The sequence below is a fragment of the Trifolium pratense genome, linkage group LG7 (genome assembly GCF_020283565.1).
Source record: "Trifolium pratense cultivar HEN17-A07 linkage group LG7, ARS_RC_1.1, whole genome shotgun sequence".
Taxonomy (NCBI): domain Eukaryota; kingdom Viridiplantae; phylum Streptophyta; class Magnoliopsida; order Fabales; family Fabaceae; genus Trifolium; species Trifolium pratense.
Window position 1 is genome coordinate 47,477,121 of NC_060065.1, and position 17,985 is coordinate 47,495,105.

Sequence of the window (17,985 nt, forward strand, 5' to 3'; positions counted from 1 at the left end):
TGTGATTATTGTTATCGTATGTTTTATTAATAATCTCAATGCATTTGAGCGATTGTATTAATGGATACTCAAACTAAGTATAAAACGGAGAAAATTTAGCAAGTGTATTTTGATTGAACACATAGGGAATCATTGAAAATTTTACGCATTTTAACATGGGAACGAGTATATATATAAGACATAATATGAATACAAAAAAGTTGCTATTAGCTACAAAACAAAGAGGTTTAGAAATGGATTTGTTTTACTTTGACCTCAAATTATTGATTGGGAAGATTATTTCATGAATATTCATATTCCTGGTATCTTCAAGTATGCCTTGAAGTGATGTGTATATAATCAAACGGTTCACTATTTGCACCTATTTTATCCAAAAATAAATGTGTGTGATCTCATATTTTGTATTGGTGATTATTATTTTACATATGTTTTATTAATAAAACTTGTATTTTCATTTGGTAAAAAAAAAGTTATTATTTTCATAAATTTCATTCGATTGAAATTAAACTTCTACTTTAATCATATTTTTCGTTAATGTCGAACAACATATTAAATTTTACTAATATTTATCATATATGTTATATGTGATAAATACTCTTGCAAAAGAACGCTTAACACAAGAATTACACACACATATTTAATCTCAATATATTTGAGCGATTGTATTAATAAATACTCAAACTAAGTATAAAATGGCGAAAATGTTAACAATTGTATTTTGAGCAATTCATAGGGAATCATTGAACACATGAGAATGAGTTTTATATATGAGAATGAAAGGAACAATTATTGACCTTTAAATTAAAATTAATTGTTGAGACGTATAACACTCATTTTAAACAGCACACGTGTCTTTCCTTATTCTACCCATTCTCATTAATTACTAACCATTCATCTTCTCCAAACCCAATTTCATATGCAGTTGACATCTCATTATCCTAAATCCTAATGATAACACGTTCAAACTAAAAATCCCACAAAGAAATTCCCTCATATGTGTGTCATCTTGTTTGAATTTCGATCATAAAAAAAATGAAACCCAACCTACTTTAACGGTTGTTAATTTTAATATTCTCTCGTTAACATATTGCCAACCAGAGTACCAGACAAGCCACTAGGTTTGGTTTAGTGGTGACGAATTTGAGTAGTACGCTATAGATCCTGGGTTCGATCCTCAACTCATTGAAAACAAAAAAAAACCAGAGTACCAGACCATAATCAATTATTTTTCTTATGATATTATAGTTTTTGTTCACAGTTTGCATTCATTAGTTAATTCAAAAAATTTTAAGAATGGAACCTACCCTAAAAATAATGAGGTAACATAGCTCATGTTGGGTGATTGTTATAAATGAGGTGACATGACGCAGTACGGAAGCGTGAAGGAAAAGCAAGCGCTAATCCTATAATAAAACACAGGTTCGCAAGTGACAAACCTGTCAAATAAGGCTCTGGAATCCACCAGATTTCCGGAATCCACTAGAAAGAGTAACTAATCTAGAATCCACTAGACTTCCGGAATCCACCAGAAGGAGTAATTTGGAATCTACCAAATTTGAGAAAAATCTCTGAATTTTATTAAATCAAAAGGTTGCCTTCAAAGCTACAATAATTTAGCTTAAATATGAGTGAAAAATAAAATTAACAAATCTCCTAAAAGATTGTAAAAATAAAAACAACAAACCTAGCTAAATAAAAATTACAAATCTTCCTAAAATATAAAAATAACTAACCTAGGTGAAATATAAAAAAAATAAATCAACCTAAAATATAATAAAACTAAATCTAACTAAAATAATAATATACAGAAGAAATCCTCCTACATCATGACATGACCGTAACATTTCTCTTAAGGGCTAGTTTGTTATTATAATTTTAAACATCATTTAAAAATAAAAAATATATATTTAATTAAAAACGGTCCGACTCGATTGAACCCCGGTCCGACCAATTGAACCTTGAATCGGTAAGCTCGCCGGTTCGATTATCGGTCCGGTTTTCACAACCTTGCTAATTACTAACAATTCCCCCTACTCTCTAACAATACACTAACAACTAATATTTGCCAATAAAATAATAAAAAATAAATTTGTCTATTTTTTATAATTTTAAGGGGATATATATATATATATATATATATATATATATATATATATATATATATATAAAATGGAAAATGCTAAACAGCCGGGGCACTGTTTAAGGAAGCAAATATAGTAATATGACATTAAACTTTGTGCAGTCAACGCCTCGAAAGTCTAAAATGTATTATTTTCAATTTAAAAGTTTTCTTTTTTGGTTTCCTTAACCAGTGCCCCAGGGGCACCGGTTAGCATAACCCATATAAAATTTCAACGGTTTATGCATGTTAGATGTTGTCTTAATTATATATATGGCATCAATATATATGAGCAAGTGTTTGTTTGTGTGTGTCAAATCGGTTGGCACTTTGCAGTTCTGATGATATAAATGTCATGGGAAGGTAGGTCATGTTCTCTAATTAAGTGCTTGAAGATTGTTATGAGTGGTACAGTATAGGTATTGTATATTGAATTGACACGTTACGTTTTGCATGCAATGCAGCATCTTCAATATTTTTGCAGTGCATGCAGCAGTAGCACCTTCAATTCATTATGAGCTGTATTAATTAATGTGACATCAATGACTATACTATGCGGTGATGAAATCGAGTTACTTCATCATGTGAAAAAGCTATGCGGTGACATGTGATAGTGTAAAAATCAGACATGTGAAAACCCAATTTATTCCATCCAACCAAAACACACATGAATGAAAATACTAGTTTTTCAGTCGGTGTGTTGTGGTGTGCTTCCTGCTTCATGTATATTATTTTTAGAATGAACTTTGATAATTCTGGAAATAATATGAATTAAAAAAATGTGATGCGTTATTTGATTTTAAATCATATATATTAGTAGATATTTTACTAAGTTAAGAGAATAGTAAGTATTAAAGACCTTTTAGAAATACATGTGTCGATATATTCAAAAATCCTCATCGTCTTTCACAATAACGTGATAGGTGGAACTGCAATTAAACGACTTATTAGCAGATTAATAGATCATTTCGGAATGACATGTATACAAGAAAACCTGGTTAAATCCCAAATTTGCTAAAAATATCCTTAAAAACAGTTTATGTAAATGTAAACTGAGTTTAAAACTGAGTTTACTTAAGTTCATGTCAACTTGTCAACTGAATTTATGGAAGCTATGTGAATTGAGTTTACTAAATAAATAAATTACAAATTGTTTTTTACAAACTAAATTATAATTTTTATTTTATTATATGTAGTTTGTAAAATAATTTTGTTATATAAAAAAGTAAAAAAAACATTTTATGAATTATTTTTTAAAAACTTTGTAAACTTTTTTTTAAATAAAAAATAATTATTAAACTTTTTATTAAAAAAACAATTTTTAATACATTTTTATAAAAGCAAATATTATTATTTTTTAATTAAAACATATTTTTAATTTTTTTAAAATGTCACATAAGCAATTTATAGTCAAAAAAGTCAACGGGGGGCTAGCAAATGCAAAAGGGGGTAAACTTGGAGGGCCAAAATCAAGCAATTGAAACTTGGAGGGCTAAAATCAAGCAATTGTGAAACTTAAAGGGTTAAAATCAAACAATTGAAATGTGGGGGGCCAAAATCAAGCAATTGTGAAACTTGAGGGGCCAAAACTGCATTTAAGCCTATTATTAATAATCAGTCTATGTACAAGACGAACAGAGCCGGGAGAAACAGGACTACAAAAACAAAGGCGCTGTATATAAGCGGAATATCAATGAAGAAAATCAAAACCGACACCACTTAATAGAAGTCTACATCTAATCTCATTCTCAGAGAGACACTCCTCAGCCTCCAGACTAGCAAAGAAGACACAAACTCAACTCATAGATATGCCACGAAACTTTAACTCTCAATCTCGAATCAAAAGTGATCGGCGCATCAGAACCCAAAAAGTATCTCTGTGAGCCCAAAATTGATGTGACAACGGTAGAAAGAAAGCTAGGCAGATAAGTTCTAGCTAGCTCGCAATCTGATTCCAAACCATCAACGCCGATGTGAAAAAGGTCAAACCAAATACAAAGAAATCTGCAAATCTCAGCAGATTTGAAAACCAAAAGAGACTCAATAAAAAGAATCCTGCAAATCTCAACAGATTTGGAAGCTTTTGACCGCACCCAATCTAGGTTTATGATTTTTTATTGAATATCGTTAATTTTGATGAGTTTCATAACATATCAAATAATTTTCAATTTCTTTTTGAAAAATTATGAATAATCTATATAACATATAAGTTCTTTTAAAAAAATTATGAATAATTTATAGGGTCATGCTAACTAGTGCCCCCGGGGCACTGGTTAAGGAAATCAAAAAAAGAAATTTTAAAATTAAAAATAACAATGTTTACACTTTCGAGGCGTTGACTGCACAAACTTCAATGTGATATTACTATATTTGGTTCCTTAAACAGTGCCCCGAAGGCACTGTTTAGCATATAACATAAATTTTTAATACAACGGTGAAATTTATAAAATTCATATTTATTATAATATTATTTATTACTTGTGCTTCATTACCATTATATGTTAGACGTTGTCTTAATTATATGGCATCAATATATGGGCAAGTGTTTGTTGGTGTGTGTCAAAGTTTGACACTTAGCAGTTCTCATAATATAAATGTCATGTAATGGGAGGTCGTGTTCTCTAAGTGCATGAAAAATTTTATGAGTTTTGCCACGTTACGTTTTGCATGCATGCAGCACCTTCATATTAATTATTCTTCGTGTGCAGTGCAGCACCTTCATTATGATGCTGTGTTATAATTATTTTTTGTTTTATGTGATAATGACTATACTATGTGGTTATGTGTCTCCATCGGTTTGAATAAAGTTGGTGATGAAATCGATCGAGTTACTTCATCATGTGAAAAGAAGCAGACATGTGATACTGTAAAATTGATACTCCCTCCGGTGTAAGAAGAGAAATTTTAGGGAGCTTCTACGGTACATTCGAATAATTTGAATGTACCGGTACATCAAGTCAGTAAATTGATAAATTAACGATTATTTTTATGAATTAAAAAACTATTAACCGATTATTATATTTTAAAAATGATAATATCATAAGAAAAAATACAATATATTGTTTATAAGCATGATACTAATTTTTCTAATATTTTCTTAGAAAAAAAAAATTCAATATTGACTATAATGATGAATAAAAATTCAAAAAATATCAATTTTAATATTTTTGACAATTTTGATGAATAATATTATTTAGTTACTATAATCATTTTAATGATAAGAAAAATGATTTCCTTTAAAATATATTCATTTACATATTAATTTAGTTACCTGATGTACTGGTACATTAAGAATTATTACATGTACCATAAAATTTGCCATAATTTATGTTCAAAAAATTTTAAAATTTTCTTGGATAGTGGGTGTATGTGGAGGGAGTAGTTCTTCATGTATCTTATATATATGCCTTTTGTTTTTTTTGTTTACGAAAAAAACGGATTGAGTTATAGTAATCTTCTTTTTTAATTATTTTTTATAATAAAAATGATTTTTTTAATGACAAATATATTATATATTAATATAAAAATATTTAAAAGAACAAACAAAGAGTACCATAGGTACACTACACCAGAATTCAATGAACATTAAGGTAAGAAATATAAACAAACAAACAAAGAGTACCATAGGTAACTAGATTATTTATATTTTTTGGTTTTGGTTCATAGGCCGAGGTAGTAATATTAATGTTGTTTTCTTAGAATGGTGCAATAATTCGTTAGCTTGCTTTGATTGTATTTACTGTGATTAATCTTGAATTGTAAGGGTTGAGTACCCCTTGTATTCCTTATAATTCAAATTTTACTTATATAAAAAAAAACAGACAAATAAACTTGCAAGGAACAAAAATGCACACTCCAATAAACTAGAACCCCTAAAATGCACCACCATAAGAAGAAAAATACCCTTAAACATAAGAAAAACAAGGATTAATCACAGATAGGACAAAACATAAGATAGAATCTAAATATCATTCAGAAAAAGAGAAAGAGGACTTACGGCTTAGATCATGTTCTCTAATTAAGTCCCTGTAGATTGTTATGAGTGGTACAATATAGGTATTGTACATGACACGTTACGTTTTGCATGAAATCGAGTTACTTCATCATGTGAAAAAGCTATGCGGTGACATGTGATAGTGTAAAAATCAGACATGTGAAAACCCAATTTATTCCATCCAACCAAACACACATGAATGAAAATAGTAATACTAGTTTTTCAGTAGGTGTGTTGTGGTGTGCTTCCTGCTTCATGTATATTATTTTTAGAATAAACTTTGATTTGCTTAGAATTCTGGAAATAATTTGAATTAAAAAAATGTGATGCGTTATTTGATTTTAAATCATATATACTAGTAGATATTTTACTAAGTTAAGAGAATAGAAAGTATTAAAGACCTTTTAGAAATACATGTGTCGATATATTCAAAAATCCTCATCGTCTTTCACAATAACATGATAGGTGGAATTGCAATTAAACGACTTATTAGCAGATTAATAGATCATTTCGGAATGACATGTATACAAGAAAACCTGGTTAAATCCCAAATTTGCTAAAAATATCCTTAAAAACAGTTTATGTAAATGTAAACTGAGTTTAAAACTGAGTTTACTTAAGTTCATGTCAACTTGTCAACTGAATTTATGGAAGCTATGTGAATTGAGTTTACTCAGGTTATATAAACTCAATTTACGTATGATTTGAAAACTATTTTATTAGTATATGATCTTATTTACATTAGCAGTTCACGTAAACATTTAACTTAGAAGATTACATTTACTATCAAATAACCGATTATCCCAAAATCTTAAGGTATTAGGATAGAGCCATATCAATGGTTTTATATTATTTCTAACACGCCCCCTCACGCAAGAGCCCACTTGGGCTTGAAGCGTGGATAATGCATAGACCCACCTACCATATGCTTAAATTCCACTTTTTAATTAGAAAGTGAGGGGAGCGGGGATCGAACTCTAGACCACTTAGTCACAGAGGCTCTGATACCATGTCAAATAACCGATTATCCAAAAACCTTAAGGTATTAGGATAAAGCCATATCAATGGTTTTATATTATTTCTAACATTTACTAACGATTGAATCACATACAAACATGAAATCGCATGACAAACATGAAATCGCATGAAAAAGGGAGTGCCCTAAATTTTGAAAAAGTATAAATTCACTAACCTATGCAATAAAGTCTTAACAGAATATTTTCAAAAATTCAATATTTCATTGTGATTAATGACACATTAATAAAGTTTGTGAGTTTGTTAACACATTAATGGAGTTTTTGAAGCGAGACATAAAAAAGATGAAAACACGGTTTTTAAAAAATTAAATAAAGAAGGACAATTTTGGTAATATAATTAAATTTTAATGAAAATTAGGTGTAACTAATTTTTTTTTGGGTGTGACTAGAAAATTTCAAAAACTAAACTCTACTGACAATTTCTTACTCAGATCACCACTAAAATCCTACTTTAAATCACAATTAAAATGAGAAAAATATCTTATTATTTTATGGCACATGTTAAGCAATCTAAAAGTAAAAAAAAATGTATTAAAATGAAATTTTTTAAATTTTAAGAAATTGAACGAAAGATTTTTTAGACATATAACATGTGTCATTTGGTCTATAGTTGCATTTCTCTTATTTTATTGAAGATTCGTTTGATTTGCAAATAGATATGTAATAGACAGAATCACAGAACAACACTTGACACCCGGGAGTGAATTGTCTCCCATAAACAATTCATCCAGTCAAATCATCACCTTCCAATAAACAAATTTAAAAATATAAAAATAAGAGGCAGAATGATCTAATGGCTATCATTAAAATTGGAGAGAATCCGGTGGACAGTGCAGTGGAAGGAATCCTTTCCCCTTGACACCCGTTAAATTATTGGATAATTTTTTATCTTGTGCAATATTTTGTGACAATGCATAAATAAAGTAAGGTGAGAGTTCTCATGCAAAAATAAAGTAAGTTGAAAGTTATTATTAACGCATATATACATTTAAAATAATCGATAAATCATGGTTAGTTAATAAGCATAGTCTTGCTCCAATCACATCACAAAGAGGTTTGTAAGTCCTTTGTTCTATCAAAGTTGCAATTTAATTGAACTGATCTCCGAACCAGATTAAATTGATGATGAAAGTCAAAGTTGCAACGTATAGCTCAGAGATTTGTTCATGAGAGGACTTCCAACCCAGTTGCTATCACATAGAGGCCTTACAAAGCATCTATTTTTATCTTGTTCTTTTTCACATATATGGTTTTTTTTATAATAAAATAATTTCGGGTTACCTAAGTTTATAATATTTAAAAGCATATCGAATTTGTATTTTAATCTCTAAAAATAAAAATAAGATGTTTTGTGTGAATTTTGATTTTTGGTCTCTAAAAATAAAGAATTTTGATTTTAGTCCTCCAAAAATTTGCTATTTCATCTTTTTCTCCTTAATGGACATATTTTTTATAATTATTATTATTTTCTTTGTATATTTTTTAAACACAATATGAAATAGAGATGTTTGATATAATAGATAGACATAACATAAACATCTTTTGAACTTAAAAAAATCATAACTTTAACATTAATATAATAAACATAAATTGTTCAACTAAAATCAAAGGAAGGCTTAAAAGAAGGATGGATTAGCATACCAAATAAAATATTGACTCAAATCAATTTTTTTTCTCAGAGGTAGTTCATAAAAGAGAATAGAGAAACGCTCGGAATTAAATTATAAAAAACACTATTTTTAATATAATTTTATGTATTTTGATTTTCTTAACCAATTTCCCACACTAACATCTTATTGGTAATAGCTTGACCCTTGAATTAATTTGATAGTGGATACCTAGCGGACCCAGGGGGTGGCTGGGGAGGGCCACGGCCCACCCCCAAAAATATGACATTACTTAAATACTCTTGGTAATATTTATAAAATTTAAAATATATACTGTATATATATTCAACGAAGCATACAGTTATAAATTTGATGGTGTAGCCCAGCGGATTGGGACATGCTTGTTTACTAAAAGGGCGCTGGTTCAACCCTTACAATCATCAATTTTTGAATTTTTTATGTTTTCCTTCTTTAAAAAAACACTCTCCAGCCACAATTTTTGGATTCCAAAAATGATATTTTATTTATTTATAGGTACAAAAACAAAAAAGTTGATTTTCGGTACAAAAAATGGATAGTTTCTATTTATTTATTTTTTTCTAAAAATACAAAAACTATTTTGAATTAAAAACCAATCATTATTTTTTATATAATATAATAAAATATATTATTTTTTGATAATCAATTTTGTGCAAATATTAGTTTAAAGTAAGTTATCGATAATTTCAAGCTGCTTAACACGCGTGGAATATTATTTAAAGTATGCAATTTACTTTTTTTATGAACAATTTTTTTTTTTTTTTAAAAAAATTGTGCTTATTAGTGGCCCACCCGAATTTTATTTCCTAGTTCCGCCACTACTACCATATGTAGTCCCTTTAATTTGTAGTCCCTTTGTTTGTGGGTTAGACTTATCCATTGTATTTTCATTAATAAAATAGAAGCAAAAATTAATTTTATGTAAATCAAATGAAAATCTAACTAATCAAATATAATATCCGACAAAACAGAATGAAGCAATTAAATAAATAAATCAAATGATAAAACTATATTGTTAAGAAAAATAAAGTAAAGGATGCAACAAGTTCATTATAATTTTTTTTTAAAAGGCAAGAATAAATATATATTAACCGAATAATCACCTGAGCACAAGACATGCCGAAAAGATTACACAATGTCAAGAACAAGTAACAATATGAAAACTAATATACTTCCAAACAAAAACACGGCTCAACCACCAACTATGGTAGTTTGATACCAGATTAAAGTTCATTGTCTTCAACCATCGATAAGAATAAAGTTAGATTTTGTCCAACAGTTGAGGTAGGGAACACTCTGAATTTCTGAATAGTCTCTGATTTCTTTCATTCCACACAACCGACACACTTACGAGCCAAATGAGTTGCATGAAAGATCGTCTCGCACGGAGACCGCATAAAGAGAAATTAACTGAATAAAATGGTCAGATAACTGCTAAGTGTCGGCCAACGAGAATCCAATCCAATACCGAACTAACGACCACAGGGAGCCGAAAAAACTGCAAGAAATGAATAAGTGTTGAGTTGATTCAACACCACCGTAACCGGATACACTAAAATGAGCGTCTGGAGAGATGATGTCTCGAGCCACCATGTTTACTTTTGTGGACAACCTGTAGCGTAAGAGTCTCCAAGCGAAAAGCAATAAGCTGTTGACAAGTCAAAATTTGATAAGCACCACAAACTGAGTAACTCAGTCAGTGTGAGACCGCTACTTCCACCTATCAGGATACTGAGCCTGTAGAGAGAATTCGTGAAGTAATAACTTTCAAACATTTATTTTTAAAGAGGCTAAAATAGTATATATTAATAAAAGCATAAACCAATTACCTCCCAAGATTACAAAGAAGGAGAAAACAAGAAACAATACTCAAGGCCTAACCAACACAAGAAAACACATAGGCCTAATTAACCGAAAAAGCTAAATAAACCCCTCTTAAAATCATAAAACTCCCCTTTTAAAGAGTTTCAAATATTGACTAACCCGTTCGACAAAAAAAAAAAATATTGACTAACCCTACATCAAATTTTCTCATCTAAAAATCACTTAATAATAATATTATATATAGTATACACTGTCATGTCAATTTAAAGAAATATATATATATATATATATATATCATCATCTAGTTTATTTTTTCCCTTTTCAAACAGCATTCTGTTCTCTTCTGTCCTTTATAACACACAAATATCAGATAACTATCAAACATCATTTTGTTCTCTGTTCTCAATTCCTTTATACTTTTTGTTTGGAAAATTTTCTACTTGTAATGGAATCCAAGAGCGTCAAATGTTTTCTTAATGCCAAAACAATTCTAGTCACCGGTGTAACCGGTTTCCTGAGAAAAAGTATCTCTCTCACTCTCTTCTAAGTCATCTTATAGGTCATGGTTTAATTTGTTTACTTGTGTGATTTTGTAGTTTTTGTGGAAAAGATACTCAGAGTTCAGCCAAATGTGAAGAAGCTGTATCTTCTTCTGAAAGCTAAGAATTGTGAATCTGCAAACCAACGTTTCAACGATGAGGTGAATGTTTGTATTTTGCAAGTTTAGAATGATTTGTATCTAAGAATATTTCTTTGATCTTGCTTTGTTTCTTTGTATGTAGATGTTTTTAAGTGTGCTTTAAAGAAATTATACCCCAAATCATGTACAAAAAAAAAAAGGATAATAATAATAATAATAACGGTAGATGAGAAGATCAGGGAAGGTTTGTTGCAGTTTGGTTGTAACAATGACTCTAAATTAGCGGTGTAACAATGTAGTCCACACTTTGGCCCAATTAGCGCACGAGATTCCTAACTGTGTCTGGTTGGAAGATACACCCCCCTCCCAAAATTGATTCATATATTAGATACTGTAATTCTTTAGCATTTATATTTTTTTAAGCTTTATATGCAATCAAGTACATATAATTAATGTTTTCTCTTGAAGGAATCAGATTTAGGGTGTTTTATTTAAACTTAAAAAAAATATTGTTTTGAAAACAATTTAGAGATTCCTTTTGACATTTTTTTAAGAAAAAAAATTTCTAAAAAATCTACAACATGTTTGTCAAAAAAAAAAAAAAACTATGACAAAACTAAAGCAAGCGGACCCTTAGTCGGTAAAGATTTTGAGTAGTATTCATGATATTCTAGGTTCAAACTTTATTGGCTCCAATATAATAATTTTTTTTTTTTTTGATAGTTAAGTATAACGATTGTACTATGATAGCTATTTGACCAAAAGAAGATAAAATAAGTTTAATCTGAGTATGTTATGCAGATTATAGGAAAAGACTTGTTTACATTGCTGAAGGAAAATCAAGGTATAAAATTCAACTCCTTTGTCTCTGAAAAGGTGACTATAGTACCCGGAGACATTTCACTAGAAGACTTGAATTTGAAGGAATCAATTCTAGAGGAGGAGATTTGTAATCAAGCAAATATTATTGTTAATTTGGCTGCATCAACTAAATTTGATGAAAGGTATATGGTGCAACTGACGACCTAGATAAATTTTCTTTTTTAATAAGTATCAAAATAGTTGTATAGAAGCAGGAGTTCGGACCCCGAACAATTCACTTATTTACTTTTAAGGTGAATTTTTTAGTCATTAATTAGGCTAATAATAAACAAAATTTTTTTTTGCAATAACTATAGTCTTTATTAATTGATATTAAATGCAGATACGATGTTGCATTGAATATAAATGCATTAGGAGTCAAGAATGTTTTGGACTTTGCCAAAAAATGTGTTAAACTAGAGGTGGTTGTCCATGTTTCAACAGGTTAGTATATATATACATATATATGTTCATGTTTCAACTATTACTATATTCTTTAGAAGTAATAAATCACAACACTTGACATTTTAATTTTTCCTTATTTTTATCGATTCAATATCTATTAAATCACTATCTCAGTTATAATGATAAGATGAATATTAACATCTACTTCCAAAATGGAGTATAAAGTTTGTTGTCATTATTGATTTCTAAACATTTTTCAACACGTACCAGTTCATGGTGCATGTGTTATCTACATTAAAAATTGTCTTACATTAAAACTTTTTAATTAATGAAAGTGTTAATTGGATAAATTGTGACATTCACAAGAACTTAACAATTTTTTTCCTTATTTGTCAAAAAAAAAAACAATTTTTTTCCTTATAAATGAATCAGGAGATTCATCCAAGTGGTGAGGAAGGTCATGTAATGTTATTTTAGAAGGGACACATTTGGATTAGAATCTCAAGCTTCCACTATCAAAGAATCTTTGAAATCATGACCTTCAATTTCTATTGACGTGGTATCTACAGATAAAGTTGCTGCTAAGGAGGCTAAGATTGAAGCATTAACCGTTGATGGGTGATGAAGTTTAGCTTTAGTTGCTTTCTTTGAAGTATTTTTGTTAAATCAATTATATGTATTTTTGTGTAGTGGACAACTTTAAGTTTGATATTGTTTAACGTCGTAGTGGTGTACTTGATTGTTACTTTGTAAGAATGACATATATTTGGTGTCAATCCAAAATTGATTTTCTTATATTTTAGAATTATATAAATTACATAAAGTAAATAAAAATTAATATTTGAAAAATTGTATATGTATTTAATTGCTAAATAGACAGAAAAAATAACTTATTAGAGACGGAAAATATGTTTTGTCTCTATGGGTAAATAGACAAAATTATTTGAATTTAGAGACGGGTAATTCTGTCTCCAATAGAGACGGATTTATTGTGTTTTGAATTCAACGTTTAGAGACAAATTTTTATTTGTTAGTGACGGATAAATTCGGTCTCCAATCAAAGACGGAATATAAAATCCGTCTCTGATAGTTTAGAGACGAGGAAATTAATGACAGAATCAAATTTGTCTCTAATTCTGTCTCTAACATCCTCAGTGACGGAATATTTGCATTTTAGAGACAGATTTTGTCCGTCGGTATTTAAGATTTTTCTAGTAGTGTTTGTGGAATATGAGAAATATAATATTGACTCAAATCAATTTTGTTTCAAATAAAATATTGACTCAAATCAATTTTTTTTCTTAGGGGTAGTTCATAAAAGAGAATAGAGACACTCGGAATTAAATTATAAAAATTGTTAGTCACCGTTTCTGGAATACTAGTTAAAAAATTAAATAAAATAAATTAATATTAAATTTTGTGTAATTAATCTTTTAAAAATATAAAAACACTATTTTTAATATAATTTTATTTATTTTGATTTTCTTAACCAATTTCCCACACTAACATCTTATTGGTAATAGCTTGACCCTTGAATTATTTTGATAGTCGATACCATACCATATGTAGTCCCTTTAATTTGTAGTCCCTATGTTTGTGGGTTAGACTTACCCATTGTATTTTCATTAATAAAATAGAAGCAAAAATTAATTTTATGTAAATCAAATGAAAATCTAACTAATCAAATATAATATCCGACAAAACGGAATGAATCAATTAAATAAATAAATCAAATGATCAAACTATAATTGTTGTAAAGGATGCAATAAGTTCATCATAATATTTTTTTAAAAGGCAAAAATAAATATATATTAACCGAATAATCTTCTGAGCACAAGACGTACCGAAAAGATTACACAATGTCAAGAACAAATAACAATATGAAAACTAATATACTTCCAAACAAATACACAGGCTCAACCACCAACTATGGTAGTTTGAGACTAGATTAAAGTTCATTATCTTCAACCATCGATAAGAATAAAATTTGATTTTGTCCAACAGTTGAGGTAGAGAGCACTCTGAATTTTTGAATAGTCTCTTATTTCTTTCATTCCACACAATCGACACACTTAAAAGCCAAATGAGCTGCATGAAAGATCGTCTCGCACGGAGACCGTCTGAAGAGAAATTAATTGAATAAAATGGTCAGATAACTGCTGAGTGTCAGCCAACGAGAATCCAATCCAAGACCGAACCAACGACCACAGGGAGCTGAAAAAACTGCAAGAAATGAGTAAGTGTTGAGCTGATTCAACTCTGCCGCAACCAGATACACTAAAATGAGCATCTGGTGAGATGATGTCTCAAGCCACCATGTTTACTTTTGTGGGCAACCTGTAGCGTAAGAGTCTCCAAGCGAAAAGCAATAAGCAATAAGCCGTTGACAAGTCAAAAATTGATTAGCACCACGAACTGAGTAACCTCGATCAGTGTGAGACCGCTACTGCCACCTATTAGGATATTGAGCCAGCAAAGGGAAATCGTGAAGTAATAGCTTTTAAACATTTATTTTTAAAGAGGCTAAAATATAATATATATTAATAAAAGCGTAAACCAATTACCTCCCAAGATTACAAAGAATGAGAAAACTTCAAGACATAAATAAAAATAGAGTAAACATTTATTTTTAAAGAGGTTAAAATAATATAATATAATATATAATATATTAATAAAATGGGAACCAATTACCTCCCAAGATTACAAAGAAGGAGAAAATCTCAAAGCAGTAATAAAAATCAAGTAAACAAGAAACATTACTCGAGTCCCAACAAACACAAGAAAAATATAGGCACATGATGACAGCCAATTATATGATGTTTTTTGTAGTAGATTAGTGTAGTTTTTCTAGTATTTGAAGACCAAAAGCAAGCAAATATCGGGAAAAATGAAGACATAAGGACCATAAGCAATAAAAGCGGAAAAACAGCAAAAAAAAGGGCAAAAATATAATAAAGCATCGCACCATCGTACCATCGTGCAGTGGACAGTGCAGTGGAAGGAATCCTTTCCCCTTGACACCCCTTAAATTATTGGATAATTTTTTATCTTGTGCAATATTTTGTGACAATGCATAAATAAAGTAAGGTGAGAGTTCTTATGCAAAAATAAAGTAAGTTGAAAGTTATTATGAACGCATATATACATTTAAAATAATCGATAAATCATGGTTAGTTAATAAGCATAGTGTTCTGGGCCGAGCTTAGAGCTCGAGCATCAGCGGGTGTCGAACACACATACCATCCGAGCACGTCCTAACGGTCAAATACCCTTGCGTATTGTAACGGCCGTAAACCGGAATGATGAGCATTAACTGCGCATCATGGCTCCTTAGCCATTTTCCGGCAGCCACTTGATGGCCATTAATGCCATCAAGGGCCTTAGCCCAGCGCTGGGGGCTATATATATGCATCTCCACTTCATTTGCAAGGTACGCATTTTATAGCTAAGAAAACCTTACACACATACTGACTTGAGCGTCGGAGTGCCTGCAGGTACACAACCCCCCTCCGCTCCAACAGGGGTCTCAAACGCTCTCAACCACCGTCAAACGCCGGCGAGGTCGCATCTTTCTGGTCTACACGATCAGTGGCGCCGTCTGTGGGAAACATAGTTTCCCTGTTTAACCAAACCAAAAACTAAAACTTCCTTCGAAACACCTTCTTCACGACCAATGGCTGGCGTTAACAACCATCAGATCCCGGAGCTCGTGGCGGAGAACAACGTTCAACCGATGGACTACGCACCGTACCACCCGCTGGACGGCCAGTTCGCCTCCGTAACGGAAGATGGCCAAGAGGGGCAAGACGCACATTACGAGCCCTACAACCCAGAAGAACCGCAGATCCCTGTGGCTACCCCGCCACAGGCGACTCCGGCAGTGGCTATCCCTCCGGGCGTTCCCATGCAAGAAATGATGGCTGCGTTGGTCAATGCAATCAACCGCCAATCAGACTTACTGTTGCAGCAGAACCAGCGATACGAGCAACAGAATCAAAGGCTCGAGCAACAAAGCCGTCGCATCGACGCAATTGCTGAGTCGAGGGTCACGGCGCAAGCTCGCCCAGCTCGCCGTTCACCCACACCTGTGAGGAGCAGAACCTACTCCAGGTCTCGCACACCACCTCGCCACAGAAGCGAAAGGAGGTCGAGCCCAAGGAGAAACGAGGCTATATCTCGAAACTCCACCCCGCCGAGGAGACATTCCCCTAGAAGGGACAACCCTCCTCGCCGCCAAAGGAACCGATCCCCGGAAGAGAGGGACAGTCACCAAGGCCCCCTCTCCCGAAGGATCCGAGAACTCCCCCTACCGGTCGGACTCGAGAAACCACCGGTAATGGATACCTACGATGGCTCGACAGACCCGGACGAGCACATCGAAAATCTTGAAGCTCTCCTCGAGTACAGAAATGTACGAGGCTCTATCAAGTGTAAGCTCTTTCCCACAACTCTGAGGAAAGGCGCTATGGCTTGGTACAAGAGCTTGGCGCCAGGATCCATAGACTCTTGGTCGGACCTGTGCGCCCGCTTTCGGGCTCACTTCACTTCCTCGAGGCGTCACCCAAAAACTGAAGCAACCCTCGAGGCCATTATCCAAGGCGAGAACGAGCCTCTAAGGGCCTACCTCGAACGGTTCAACAAAGCAGCCGTAGAAGTGAAGGTCGAGGAGGGCATGAAGCTGTATCTCCTCGACAGGGGATTACATCCGGACAGCGACTTTGCTAAAGCTGTCGGGATCGAAGAGCCGAAAACGCTGGATGCATTCTTCGAAAAGGCGAAGAATTACATCGCCTACGAGGAAAAACAGAGGGCCAAAGATCTAAGAAGGCCTAAAGGACAAGAGAAAACCAGGAACCATGAGAAAGATGAAGCTGGAACCTCGCGAAGAGGTAACGAAAAGCAAAAGGAGGAAAGGATTAAAGATTCCAAACCTCCTCGGGGAAAATTCACAACATACACTCCACTGAATGCGTCAAGAGATCGCATTTTCGCCGAAGTCTCCGCTGCGGACTTCAAAAAGGCTGGGATCCACTTCCCAAGACAGCAGCCCATGAAGGCAAATACTGATAGGACGAAATTCTGTCGCTATCATAAAAGCCATGGACACGTCACTGAGGACTGTGTCCACTTAAAAGATGCCATAGAGATTCTGATACAAAAGGGTTATGCCCGAAGATATGTTCAGAACGACGAACAAGCACAACAACAACAACAACAACCAAGGCGGGAGCCTCAAGAGGTCGCAATGGCCATTGATGTTCCCGAGCAGGAAAACAGAGGCATCGCCCCGCAGGCGCTTGCCATCTCAGCACCTGAGATTCCACTCCCATCCCCGGGGTCAGACGAGGGAGCGCTCATGAGGCATTTCAACGCCCACCTGAATGGCTCATGGGAAAACTTCCCAAAAGCACTGGTGATAACAGGTGGAGGGCTAAACAAAATCACCCTCGGATCGGTAA

At 32.4% G+C, this 17,985-nt stretch overlaps 1 protein-coding gene across 1 annotated transcript; it reads left to right on the top strand.

Moving 5' to 3' along the window:
* Nucleotides 1–11,065: 11,065 nt before the first annotated feature.
* LOC123896530 (fatty acyl-CoA reductase 3-like) lies at nucleotides 11,066–13,148 on the top strand. Its single transcript, XM_045946906.1, has 5 exons — nucleotides 11,066–11,144; nucleotides 11,217–11,320; nucleotides 12,062–12,264; nucleotides 12,465–12,565; nucleotides 13,096–13,148. The coding sequence occupies exons 1-5, from the start codon at nucleotides 11,066–11,068 to the stop codon at nucleotides 13,146–13,148; spliced, it is 540 nt and encodes a 179-aa protein (XP_045802862.1).
* The last annotated feature ends 4,837 nt before the right edge of the window (nucleotides 13,149–17,985 follow it).